The sequence below is a fragment of the Mixophyes fleayi genome, chromosome 9 (assembly GCF_038048845.1).
Source record: "Mixophyes fleayi isolate aMixFle1 chromosome 9, aMixFle1.hap1, whole genome shotgun sequence".
NCBI classification, from domain to species: Eukaryota; Metazoa; Chordata; class Amphibia; order Anura; family Limnodynastidae; genus Mixophyes; species Mixophyes fleayi.
This window is the reverse complement of record NC_134410.1, coordinates 105494359-105507720: the sequence shown is the minus strand read 5'-3', so window position 1 is coordinate 105507720 and position 13362 is coordinate 105494359. Positions and strand designations below refer to the sequence as shown.

General features: G+C 39.7%; 1 protein-coding gene across 1 annotated transcript in view; it reads left to right on the top strand.

The window, feature by feature from the left end:
* SCAI (suppressor of cancer cell invasion) overlaps positions 1-13362 on the top strand; it is a 106282-nt gene that overhangs the window by 47543 nt on the left and 45377 nt on the right. The window contains exon 2 of the mRNA XM_075184792.1: positions 4939-5068. Coding sequence (XP_075040893.1) covers positions 4965-5068 — 104 coding nt within the window. The 5' untranslated portion in view covers positions 4939-4964. The remainder of the gene's footprint in view (positions 1-4938; positions 5069-13362) is intronic.

Below are 13362 nucleotides of genomic sequence, written 5' to 3'. Positions count from 1 at the left end.
CATGTTCTTTGTGTGCAGAGCTGTGTGACATGGAGCTTTATAAATTATAATAATGGGGATGCTCAATCTTTAGAAATGCTCTTGTAGAATCCATCTGCTAGTTTTTCAGATTGCTGGATCCTTCAGAAAATGCTCAGGAACAGTAATAATGTTGCATTATAGCCAACCTACTACTGTAGGGCCATCCCCTGCCATCCTGTGCTCTTAAGAGCTATGAAATGTTGACATGTACTAACCGTAAAAGTATGGAGTATCCCAAGTTATGAAGGTGTCTATGTTGAGCTGCTGTATGTATACGGTGGCTCAGAAAGAAAACTGACTCCACCATACATACATTTATAGAACTAAATGTCCATCATTGTTTTTGTATTACTACTTTCTTGTATACATGAGCTAAAATATATACATAATGAAAATGAAGGTTTCTTGTGTATTATTCTGCCCAAAGATCTTGTGTAGTGCTCTACGATTACCTTTGTGTTTATAGTACTGCATTCCTACCTGTTCAGTCATAATCTTAAAATGTGTGTATTTATGCTTATGCAAATCACCACACAATCACAATGTCACAGTGACACCCCCCCTCCCACACTGTTAGCATGCAAATTATCTTATTAATGTGTTGGATGTGAGAATTTAATTGCACAAGGTATTAAGTATCAGAATCCACCAGCAGTCTCACACTTGTAATTCACACCCACTGCTCACTGAACAGTAGCGAGCAATGGTAGCGTTACCACTGCAATGTATTCGCTCAGAGGTGTTACACTACAGCTCTAGGATTCTGATGTTTCAGGGAAATCACCATAAAAGAAAGGTATTCACAATCTTGTAGGTATAAAAATAAATAAAAATGAAGTCATAAAAGCAAAAAAAGTGAGGTGAATCCCAGCATTTTGTGTGGTGCCTCAGACCCTCCCATAACGCTCCTACCGCTTGCACATACATAGGCAGGGTTCCCTCCTATAGCAGCCCCACTGTTTGTGAGTTGTAACACCAAATGTATCAATGGCTATGGCCTTATTTGGTAAGGAGCTGTCGGTTGGTAGTTTGAATCCCTTTTCTGTTGCGTTAAAAGCTCAGCTTTGCTATTGTATATCTAGATGGTCTGTCCTGTGCATGTCAAGATGTAGGTGTACTTGGCAGATGCCAGTGCAAGTACGTTTAGCTGTGTGGAGAAATGCACTATGTAGGAGTCTAAAAGTCACATTGAAAGTCCAACCTCCTGCCACTTTAGAACCAACTTTTATTAAATTAAACTTTTCCATTTCATGCGGAAAAGTCTTTGTTTTGCATCGGACTAAGTGCACATAGAAAAGTGCTTGTCTGCTGAAGTGCAACTAACTGGAGGGGGGGGGGGGAAACGTGTCCAATTAAAAGTATTGTGTAGTAATAAGCATCAAATTTGATAGCAGAAAAGAACCTACAGGTCCGTCTAGTCTACCTTTTGTGTGTGTGTTTTAAGTCCTTTTGCAGAGTGGAAATAATCCTGTGCCACTAAGAAAGTAGCCTATCCCACTCCTAAAGTGTCTGTAGATTTAAATATCTTTCTTGCAGTGGTACACCAACTCCATAAATTGCATTAAATGTCCTCACTTCACCAACTCCTCTCGTTGGTTGGTTCAAACGCAGTCTATGTGCAAATTGAGGTCTAGAGATTTTAATGTTGTGGTTTACCCATTTTGCATTTTAAATGAATACGGAGAATTGTTGCTCCTTCTAAAATTGAGAGGGTTTTGGAGGTAAAAAACTGACACAAAATTGTTTCCTTAAATATCCCATTTTGTTTCCAATGTTTTGTTCAGTTTTACAGACACCCGTAAAATATAAAATGTACTTTTATAAATGTCCACAGTGTAAGCACAAATGTTATTGGATGTTGGTGTCCATTAAAGATGGATGCCACTTGCTACCATGCAGTGTTCTGCCATATGAGGAACCCAGTGGTTTAGGACAACCTGAGATATTAGTGAGGGAACTTGTTCCTGGCTCCCTGATCACCGTGTTCAATTTGTACAGCTAATACAGATGCATCATTATTTATTTTTATGGTGCCTCAGATTCTGTAACGCCTGACATAGTATTACAAAAATGACTTGCATGAAAACAGTAAACATCATAACATATACATGGGTACAGAGCAGAACAATAAAATGCATGGATGCAATTAACAAAACAAATTGCATGGCATCCATCAACAATTCAGCATAAGACATGTCCGGATCAGACATGAGACATAGGGTATAGGACCCTGCCCATCATAGGTTACATCATACTTGCCTACTATTTGAATCTGTACTCCGGGAGATCGGAGTACAGATCATGTGACAGAGGGTAGGAGAGGGCGTGACAACGTCATTACGTCACTATAGCCCCGTCCCTACCATAAAATACGGAAATTCAAGGTATTGAATAGTGGGGATGGGGCTAAAATACATGATTAAGCCCCGCCCCCATTATTCAATGCCGTGAATTTCAACATTTTACAGGGGGTTTGCTGACTCTTCCGAGAGGACTCCCGGAAATTTTGGGAGAATAGGCAAGTATGGCTTACATTCTAGAGCAGGCCTGTCCAACCTGCGGCCCTCCAGGTGTTGTGAAACTACAAGCCCCAGCGTGCTTTGCCAGTAGACAACATGTTGATATCTGGAAGGGCATGCTGGGACTTGTAGTTTCACAACATCTGGAGGGCCGCAGGTTGGACAGGCCTGTTCTAGAGCATTAGGCACTTCTATCAGTGTTTTGTCACTAAGGATTTCCCTATTGGAAGGCAAGTCAGGCAGGTGCAGAGGATACCTAATCTAGGTCTTCTCTGTTGTAATGCATCCATATAAAATCAATATATTTGTAATTGCCTAAAAGAGCAGCCTTACATGGAATCTATTATTGCTAGAAATACCGTATATACTCGAGTATAAGTCGACCCGAATATAAGCCGAGGCACCTAATTTTACCTAAAAAAACTGGGAAATTTTATTGACTCGAGTATAAGCCTAGGGTGGGAAATGCAGCAGCTACTGGTAATTTTTGTAGATTTATTCATTATTATGTTTTTTATTTACATCTGTATATGCATTTTTATTTTACACATTTTTATATCATGTGTGTTTTTGATTGATTAGCTACTGAATGATTCATGTATTTTTAATCTGACTAGTTCTTTGGACATATGCACCTTTCTTTCTTTAAAAATTAATCAGAGAATATTTCTTGGTACACAGAAGAAATTATTGAACTATTATTCCTGAAACACAGAGTTGATACGAAGCTAAATCTTTTTGGCATGCTATCTGTCCCCTATCTTGCAGAAAGCAGGCATGAAAACAACCAGCTTCGGGAGCATATCTAGAAAAAGCAGGACTGATTTTGAACGTGGTCTTGTAGGTGTGACACCCAGCATCAATTTAAAAAAAAAAATACACAGTTTGCCATTTTTTCACAACTGCTCAATAAATATGGCTTTATGGTCCTGATATAAGCTTGCCATTTTAGTGAAGCCCTGACGCATTTCAATATGGGGTGCAGGGGGACACTGTAAATAAATATCTTTATATATGTGTGCATTAATATTTCCACACCCCCTGATTTGTAAGCATGGTACTCTACTTTATTGATTTAATTTGAAAAAACTGTTTTATAAATGAATTGTATAAATTAGAACCATCAACTACTTTGCGAGACATCATAATGTACGGTATCCTGAATAATAATGTATTATGAGACCCAGAAAATGCCATATCTGAAATTCACCCCCAAAGAATAGGGAAATAACGTTATCTTAATATTGGAGGGGGAGAGAGGGAGGGAGGGAGCGAGTGAGGGAGAGAGAATGAACTTACCTGGTCTCCGTTCCCTCAGCTCTTCAGTTCCACAGTGGAACGCATGTGCGTTCCAATGACAGGAAGTTCGGCATTTGTGCCGAACTTCCTGACGGTGGAACGCACATGCGTTCCACTGCGGAACTGAAGAGCTGAGGGAACAGAGACCAGGTAAGTTCACCCGTGTATAAGCCGAGGGGGGCTTTTTCAGCATAAAAAAATGTGCTGAAGAACTCGGCTTATACACGAGTATATACGGTAGGTAAACTATATATTGTGTTTTTGAGGGTCAACTGTGGTTAAAAAATAAATAAAATGTAGAAAATACTTTTTCATTTCTTGATCTGTTACTGTGTCAAATTGTAGCAAAAGTAAACACATTTGGTATTAAACTCTGGTGATTTGGTGATAGGTCTTTAGTGTCTACCGATGACAGGTCCACTAGGGGGTATATTTACTAAACTGGGTTTGAAAAAGTGGAGATGTTGCCTGTAGCAATCAGTCTAGCTGTCATTTTGTAGAATGTACTAAACAAATGATAACTCGAATCTGGTTGCTATAGGCAACATCTCCAGTTATTCAAACCCGCAGTTCAGTAAATATACCCCTTAGGCCAGTGTTTCCCAACCCTCAGGGACCCCTAACAGAGCATGTTTTCCATATCTCCTTGCTGGAGCACAGGTGTATTCATTACTGACTGATACATTTGAAATATCTACAGGTGGTAGTAATTATTTCACCTGTTACCTGGAACACCTCCACTCTTAGGGGGTTCTGAGGAGTAGGGTTGGGAAACACTGCCTTAGGGCGGCTATTAAATGAGAGGGCTGCATTGAAGTCTTAAAATTAATTTTGGGCAGACACTTGAAAATAACTTATTTTCTCTTTGACTTTTTTGTGTCTGTTTTCTTCTGTGAAGTCATAAAACGGATCCTAGTCAAACACAGTTTCCAAATGCTTCTTATTCAGGTCAGAAATGCTACAGTTATCCGAAAACGGTTATATCCATTTCAAATGATTGTGCAATTGTGACAAACCGATAACCTGATTTAAGCAGCGGAGTTAAGGACAGTTAATGTTTTGATGGTCATGTAGTTAACACCGGATTTCTCTCTTCCAGGGTGCGGTGTGTTGCAAGGAGCAGCGATGTCTGTTGCTAATGATGAGGACATCCCGCAGGTGGAGAGGAAGACGGTCACCGACTTCTGCTACTTACTGGATAAGTCAAAGCAGCTCTTCAATGGCCTGAGGTGGGTTTCATGTGAGCAGCCAAAAGAGCTGGTGGTGTTATTATTGGGAATTGATTGGTCTAGCTCACACAGGAATAGGTTATCTCGCCCCAAGCCGCTAGTAATTTTCCTGTCTTAGTTGATTTAAAACGATAAATCCTGCGATTCACAAGAACGGCTTTACTGCAGATGTCTGCTAAGTGATGGCAGCTTTCTGTGACTGGCACAGAGGGAAACCCTTTAATTCAATTCAAACAGTAAACGCATCTCAGCTGAAAAATGTATTTCCTAGTTACACACTGCTGGTTGGAAGGCTGAATTATTTGCTCCCTTTTAAAGAGACATTGCATGAAATTTTTTTTTTTACCATTTTATTTTAACTTGGGGTTTTTTGTTTTCTACCCCAATATGTAGTTAGTAAATAGATGTCCTCTAACAGTAGCAACATGAAGTCCATTGATTCTCCAAGGTGAGCCTCTCCACAGTTTGCGATGCAATTCTTTTTTCCAGAGTATAAAAGCTTTCATTATTAGAATGTGTTTGTTTTGCATAAACTGTACAAATATCTCATATACAATTTGCAACTGCACCAAGTAACCATAGATTTCTGTGCAATTTGCACACATTTTGCATCATGTCCTGTCTTCAATTTACAATTTTTTTTACTAACAAATAATTGGGTACCAGATACATCTTTGTGTTAAGCTAGCTGCCTGCACATCATTCTTTTATATTTTACAACCAAACCCTTGCGTTTTGGACAGTCACATCCATATACTATTGAAACACACTACTTTTAGCGAGCTGATCTTTTCCAATTAAACTAGCAAGAAGCAGACAATTGTTTTCCACACATTACAATTTTGATGTGCTATTTACAGGATCGTTGAACTTTAATTACAATGCACACACTTGGTCTGGTTTCAATCTGATCACTCACTATTGAATGAAAATGTTCCAAATGTGGTCAATTTATCAATTGATTTAGCCACAAACATGCATGTCCCATAACAATTCAGTAAAACATAAATTGATAAATAGATTCGATTTAAAGACTAGATTGGTACGTGTTTGGACCGCTTTAATTTGTAATGGTTGATTTGATCTCGTATAAACGTCGCATGCCATTTGAAAAAGCTATTTTATCCATCTTGTATAAGGTCTACTAAACTGGTATATATTTGTCAACTACTTGTTGTGGAATTTCCTTCGTCCCCCTTTCCTCTCTCATTTAGATGACTATCAAGATGGTTGTATGGGATGTGGTTAAAGGGAATGGTTGTGCAGGAGGTTCTAATGCTGTGATAACACATTCCTCTGTGCATGGTTGGATATATTAAAGATACACTCCTCTAAGTGTGCTACAGTCGTTATGCTCACTAGTACTCGCCTCTGCTCTGACATTTTATCAATCAGGCAGTAATTTGAGGCTCCCCTGGAGCAAAATGCATAATCATCCGTCCAAAACAATATCCGACAGCTTTGATTTCACAAATAGTTCCTGGATTGCAATAGGATCGATACATGCATCATCTTTATAATAAATGTATCCTAATAGTACTTGTGCGTCAGTACAAGTTAAAAGCATTAACCCTGTGTTGTATGAAATGTCAAGATTTGTGTTTGTTTGTTTCCAGCACTTTCAGTTGTCTCATTATGAAACTTGAGCTGCGTTACGTGAACTTTATATGTGGATGTTGTACATACATGTATTAAGAGAGTATCAAAAAGTGTAACTGTGTTTTAAGAACTATTTATGGAATTGTTTAGGAAGGAATTGTTGTCCGTCACATCACTACTACTGTTTGTTAAAGGACATCCATTGTCTTTATTCTCAAACCGTTCCTCAGGAAACAAATGGCTCATAGATGAATGTTCTTCTGACACTTGCATGAATTCAAGTAAACTGGCAGCCTCTAAACAGCTTGTACGTTGGCTCTTCTTCTAAACTGTGAGGGTGAGCCTTACCTTCCAAACCTCCATGCGTTAGACGTTGTTCACAAACAGTCCGATACAGCTGGATGGTCCAAGTACAGTCCCCATTTTAAAAACATACGTGGTGATCCCTTTGGACAGATCCGGCAGGCGGTCGGATCACACGAAGACCGGAGCAGCTGGCCCTGTACACAGGTCAGCTTCTTATTGACAGATATTTTACATGCTCAAAGCTGCTGCTACAGAGAAATCTTTTAATTCATTATTCAAAATACTGTGCATTAAGAATCTGTTCTGTACACACACCTGTTGTTTGTGGAGAAATACTGATAAAGTTTTTTTTTTTTTGTTTTTTTTAAATTGTACAAGGGCCGCACAGTGGCTCAGTGGTTAGCACTTCTGCCTCGCAGCACTGGGGTCATGAGTTCAATTCCTGACCACGGCCTTATCTGTGTGGAGTTTGTATGTTCTCCCCGTTTTTGTGTCTGTTTCCTCCCACAATCCAAAAACATACTAGTAGGTTAATATGATAGCAGCCGATTAACCTTAGTGTGTGTCTGTGTGTGTGTGTGAGAGAATTTAGACTGTAAGCTCCAATGGGACAGGGACTGATGTGAGTGAGTTCTTTGTACAGTGCTGTGGAATTAGTGGCGCTATATAAATAAAAGATGATGACTTTAAAGTCCAATGCTCGATTTACAGATCGCTGTTAAAGTGCAGTGTACAGGTTGTGTAGCTTGACCTTGGTATGCACAACAAATGCATGCGATGATCAGTACTTTAATGTGACGAATCTCATAGTAATGTAATAGGTGCACGTGGTACAGTACCTCTGCAATCTCACTCTGTGATTGTGACGCCAATGTGTCCATTCCTCTAAAATGTATGCGTGTGAGATTAAGTAGAGGAATCATAATTAACAATAGATAATCCTGGACAAAAAGAAAATGCTGTAATTCTGTCATAACTTCTGCCCTAACAGCATAAAGGCGTCTAAAGAATGTTTAAAGCAGAGACTTTTTTTCCCTTGATATATACATGTTCAAAATATGTTCACTGTAAAGGACTCTTTTGTCCTTGAGTCCTAAGCTGCTTCGCTGGCAACAGTGGGTTAACGCTATTCCTCCTTCCTGTGCAACTCGCTCTGTATATCTAAGCTCAGACATTTAATAAGGTCATTTTAGAACCGGGGTTTCAGAAGCACTTAGACGCTCAGTGCTGCCGCAATTCATGTGTGTAATGTCAATTTTCTGTTTTCTTTCATTTCTCTTTTTTTTTTTTTTCTCATGAGCTAGGCTAAAAAATGTCTTCTTCCTAGGCCCTGAAAAATCAGCAACTGTTGAGGTTTTCACTTTTAATTTTCAGCTTCACTGCCTGTTCTCCTGCCAGTGGGATGATGTGCTCTGACTTCACAAACTCTACATGGGAGACTAGAAAATTAGGGACAAATAAACTGATTCCTTCGTAATAGTAAAAATATAAGTGGTCTTAAGGGTCTAAATCCAAACTCTTAACTAGTATGGATGTTAACCTTTTCTTTGCTGCATGATTGTTGTAGAAGCCACCGTTGCTTTCAACAGTGTTCTTTCAATTGCAGGGTACAGTGAGCGAAAAGGGCAGTACGAATTGGTAAATTCAAGGCCTCTTTAAAGTTCTGCATTGAGATGCTTTGAAGTTAGTGTTCCCTAAGCTCTTCATTGGCCCTTTTATGCAGTAAACTCATACTTGCCAACTTTTCCTTGTTGACTTCAGGGAGATCCCAGGGGAAGTGGGCGTCATTTTGGCCCTGCCCCCTAAATGATTGTCACAATTTTGGCCAATTACAGCTGGGGGCGGGGCTAGATGGCACAATATTTGTTTAATTAAGCCCCCACCCCCTGCCACTTATCTATTGCGGGGGCGAGAACCAGGAGGTTGCCCTGCTAGCCCGGGTCTCCCAGAAATGTTGGAGTCTCCCGGACATTCCGAAAAAGTAGGTAACTATGCTTAAAGAAAAGCAGCTAATGAATCTTTAGAGACTGAAGTGTCTTGCATTTCTGTCTCCGTTACTGAAGTCATGTTGTCTTACCTGTGAGTCTTTGAATAAATCTTGGTCTCCATGAAAATGGCCACCTCCATAGGCATCAATACATGGACATCGGACACAATTTCTGAACTTTGTCATCATGCTACAGATGGCAAAGCCAACCACGTCTTGTACTGGCTCAGCACCAGGGAGAATGCCAGACTCTTCAGGGAGTGAGGGAGATCACCCCTATTTCAGGGAGTCTCCCTGACATTCAGGGAGAGTTGGCAAGTATGGTCATAGAGCTACAGTAGCTGTTCAGCTTGAGATGCAACAGAACTTAGAGTAAATAGGGGTATGTTTACTAAACTGCGGGTTTGAAAAAGTGGAGATGTTGCCTATAGCAACCAATCAGATTCTAGCTGTCATTTTGTAGAATGTACTAAATGATAACTGGAATCTGGTTGCTTTAGGCAACATCTCCATTTTTTTAAACCCACAGTTTAATAAATAATACCCCCTAGTGTACCTGTCGTGGGTAGTCACTAGGGACCTCTCACCCTGACTGTCTATTACTGTGTATCATAATGTTTTATTAGCTATTGCATTTAAGACGTGTACAGATTACCTGTTTAAACCAACAAAGTATCTCCCAGCAGCCATTTTCCCTTTGAAAATGTGGAGCAGGTACCAAATATTAAGGGGCATTTACCCAGAGCCAAGATGTGTATCAAGTTGGGCTGAAGAACCTTTAGCAAACAGTGGTTCCCACCAAAGCTTTATATCGGACAGAGAACTAGGGGAGGACAATTTTCTTTAAGAATAATGTGTTAATAATTCTACATTGCAATTGGGCTTTTTTGCTTTAAAAAAAAAAATTAAAAAAAAATCCTCATCCAACCAGAAACTTTTATATTCCCCCTCCCAAAACCATTATAATGGGAATTCTTTTTTTCTGTGCACTTACCTGACCAGCAAATCCACCACTAATTGAGCATTACCAGCCAGCTAATTGTATTGAAATGTGGTCGTTTTCTTGCAGCTTTCCTGGCTTCTTGCTGCATTACAATGTGTCGTAGTACTTTGTATTATATCCTAGCTCTGTGAAGTGTTAGGACTGTACAGTACAATATATACGTAAAGGGTGATAACTGTTGGAATGCAGGTCTATATACCCATCCAATTGTTTCCATGAAGGCTGGGAGCAGAGAGCTGAGCCGTGTGCACTGGAATCAACAGCCAAGTATAAATAAATAATCTATTATTAATTATTTATTTATAAGGCGCCACATATTTTGTAGCTCTGGATACAGCGGCAAGTACAAATAGAGGAGGTAATACACGTGAGTAATGTTATGGGAACTCAAACAGTGTAGCAAAAGACATGACCGGATGTACGTGGGAGTCAAAGTGGATAGACATGGGACAATAGGTAGAGAAGACCCTGCCCGTGGAGAGCTTGTGGGAGCGTTTGAAGGTTGGGGGTGAGTCGAAAGAGGTGGGGTAGGGCATTGCAAGTTTAGGGGAAGCACAGCAGAAGTCTTTGAGGCGAGCATGGGAAAAGGTGATGAGGTGAGGCGAAGGTCAGAGGCGGAGTGGCCAGGCAGGTATGTACCTTGAGACAAGGTCAGAGAAGTAAGGGGAAGAATCGTTGGTGAGGGCTTGTAAGGGAGAGTAAGTAGCCTGAACTGAATTCTGAAAAGGATAGGGTGCCAATGAAGGTATTTACGCAGAGGAGTAGCGGAAGATGAGTGACGGGAGAGGAAGATAAGCCTAGCTGCAGCATTCTTGATGGATTGAAGGTCAGAAACTTGAGAAGCAAGAAGGCCAGTGGGAAGGAGGTTTGAATAATCGAGATGAGAAATGAGGAGTGAATAGACCAGGATTTTGGTTGCTGCCTGAGAGAGGAGTGCACAGATTTTTGTGATGGTATTGAGGAGTAAGTGGCAGTTGTAGTAATTTACTTTATATAGGGTGTAGCAATGGAAGGTGGAAGTACCCATGCACAGTTTTTTGTTTTACACAGATTTTAAATCTATTGTCTGCTCACCTTTAAAACAACAAACCAGACTTTTCAACCTTCCATAAAGAGCCACATGGACCGTTTTCATAGCAGTTAGATAAGAATAAAGGTTTTATTTTATTTAGTAATGTACCACGATCTGCCTTTCCTATATATTTATGGCATACTGATCCTATAAATTGGCTTCTGCTTTGACTATCTGTGCAAGAAGCCTTAGAAAGAAAGGAATGTACTGTATATAAGCTGAACAAAATATTATCTTCACTGCCACAGATTTTCCATTTTAATGATCATCTAGCAATATTCTAGTCTTTTTAGAGACACTTGTCCAGTTTCCTCACATAAGTGACTGTAATGCTATAAATAACTGATTATTATTTCAGTTGTTAAGCCTATAACATCCCCTGGTGATCTGTTGTCCCATTGGTATTACTATCCTTTATTTATAAAGATCTGACATATTATGCAGCGCTGTGTGGTATCCAATGGATTCCCATTTGACAGCTTCGTGTCTGCGCTTTCTGTTGAGAGAATACTGTGTTTCACGGGCTGTTGCTTTTTGCACGTAATATTTCTGCTCTGATATTAATAAGACATTTAGTACCTCTCGGGTGGAGGGATGTCAGAATCATTTCACAGTGTTCAGCATATCCTTGCATTTTTCTCCACTTTTACTTGATATTCTTTCTACATGAGAGAGCAGTGAATCATCTCCCTCTGACTTTCCTGGATACTCAGCTTTACAGGACCAAAACACAAAAGACATTAGTTTCCTTAACACATGATGATTTAGGATATTTTTTGAAATGTAAAGGCTTCGTCTCAATTCAAATGTGAATGCATAAAAAATGAATCGCATAGCTTTCCACGGTTCTGTTCCCACCTTCGTGTTCATGTGCGGATGCATTGTTTTTCAGAACATACTGTGATAGAAGCACTGGGAATGTGGTAGATGGCAGATATATATATATATATGTATGTATGTATGTATGTATGTATGTCCGAGGCTTTCTGTCTTATGTGCTTTAAAACCCCAGGGAGATTGTTAGTGTTTGGGCAAGAGATTCACAAAGATTGTGTTTGGCTGTAGGAAAAGCCAGTATAAGGGTCCCTGGGGTTATGAATGGGGAGAAGGGCGTGTTCCATTCATCAGGTCGGAAACACTAACCCGATCTTGCAACAATACCTTAATACGCTTTCCCGGCATTTATGTGAACTTCATTCATTTGGAAAACATTGATGAAAAAGGGTGTGTTAAAAAAAAAAAACAGTGTGGTGGGTGGCTCTTTTTTGAGTATATTCTACAAGCAGGAGCTACTCTAGGCTTTAGTGAGCCCTAAACAGAAAAAAATGTGTTCCCCTGTCAACTTGTAGAACAGATAATATGCTCTCACTTTGTTGTGGTATTGAAATACTATGTAGATCTATGTGCATTATCTGTCATGCTAAAACAAGGGATGCTGTTGCCACGGATGATTCTGCTAAACTAGTTCTGGGCCGAGAACTTGATTTTTGTCTTTTCATAATTCCTATTTGGCTCTTAATTTTAACTTACAAAGGTCGTTTGAATGGCCCAACTTCCAGTCCCCACGGAGGAGCTGGTGTCACATTCCTGGCAAGAATATATGTCATGTGATTTGTCTATCTGAGATGTGAGATCTTGACACATTGTTACTGATGCACCATACTTGGGACAGGCATCAGGAAAGTACATCTGTACTTCTCAGCAAATAATGTTTCTTTTACTTGTATAATGGAAACGTTATCTCCTGTGCATATATTGGAACAGGTCGTTTATGATAAATTACATGTTTTGCTCTCAGAATCTGTATTATATTTTTTTCTCTTGCATTATCGCTACTAAAATTAAATGGGTCGGTGGTGTCCATGCCACAGGCAATGGCGTGACTGATAAACAGCAACTGGTCTATTAGATTTTACATTTTCCCTCCGTCTGTAATATATCCGATTCTGATCTCCCGTCTTCCTTTTATAGGTACAGTAGTGTAACTTCCGTACAATATATTTAGCACATCTAGTGATGATAGGGTTTTACTTATTTATTCTACGTTCTGCAGACCAATTTTGGCAGCTTTCCCTCCTGCTCATTGTGCACACAGCATACAACTGATTCCACAGCATAGTGATGTGTACATATCTCTTACTATGTGCAAATTCAACTTCTTTCATTGTCGCCAAACTTGCTTTTAATCCATTTTTATTTTAATTACTTTGAACTAACCAAACCGTAAAACGCACATCTCCAGGATAGAGTGTGTGGAGGGTAACTGCTGCTCTGAATTGCTGCAGCTCTGTTCAATCCGTAGTCGCCCCAACTGTAAGCATATGAAG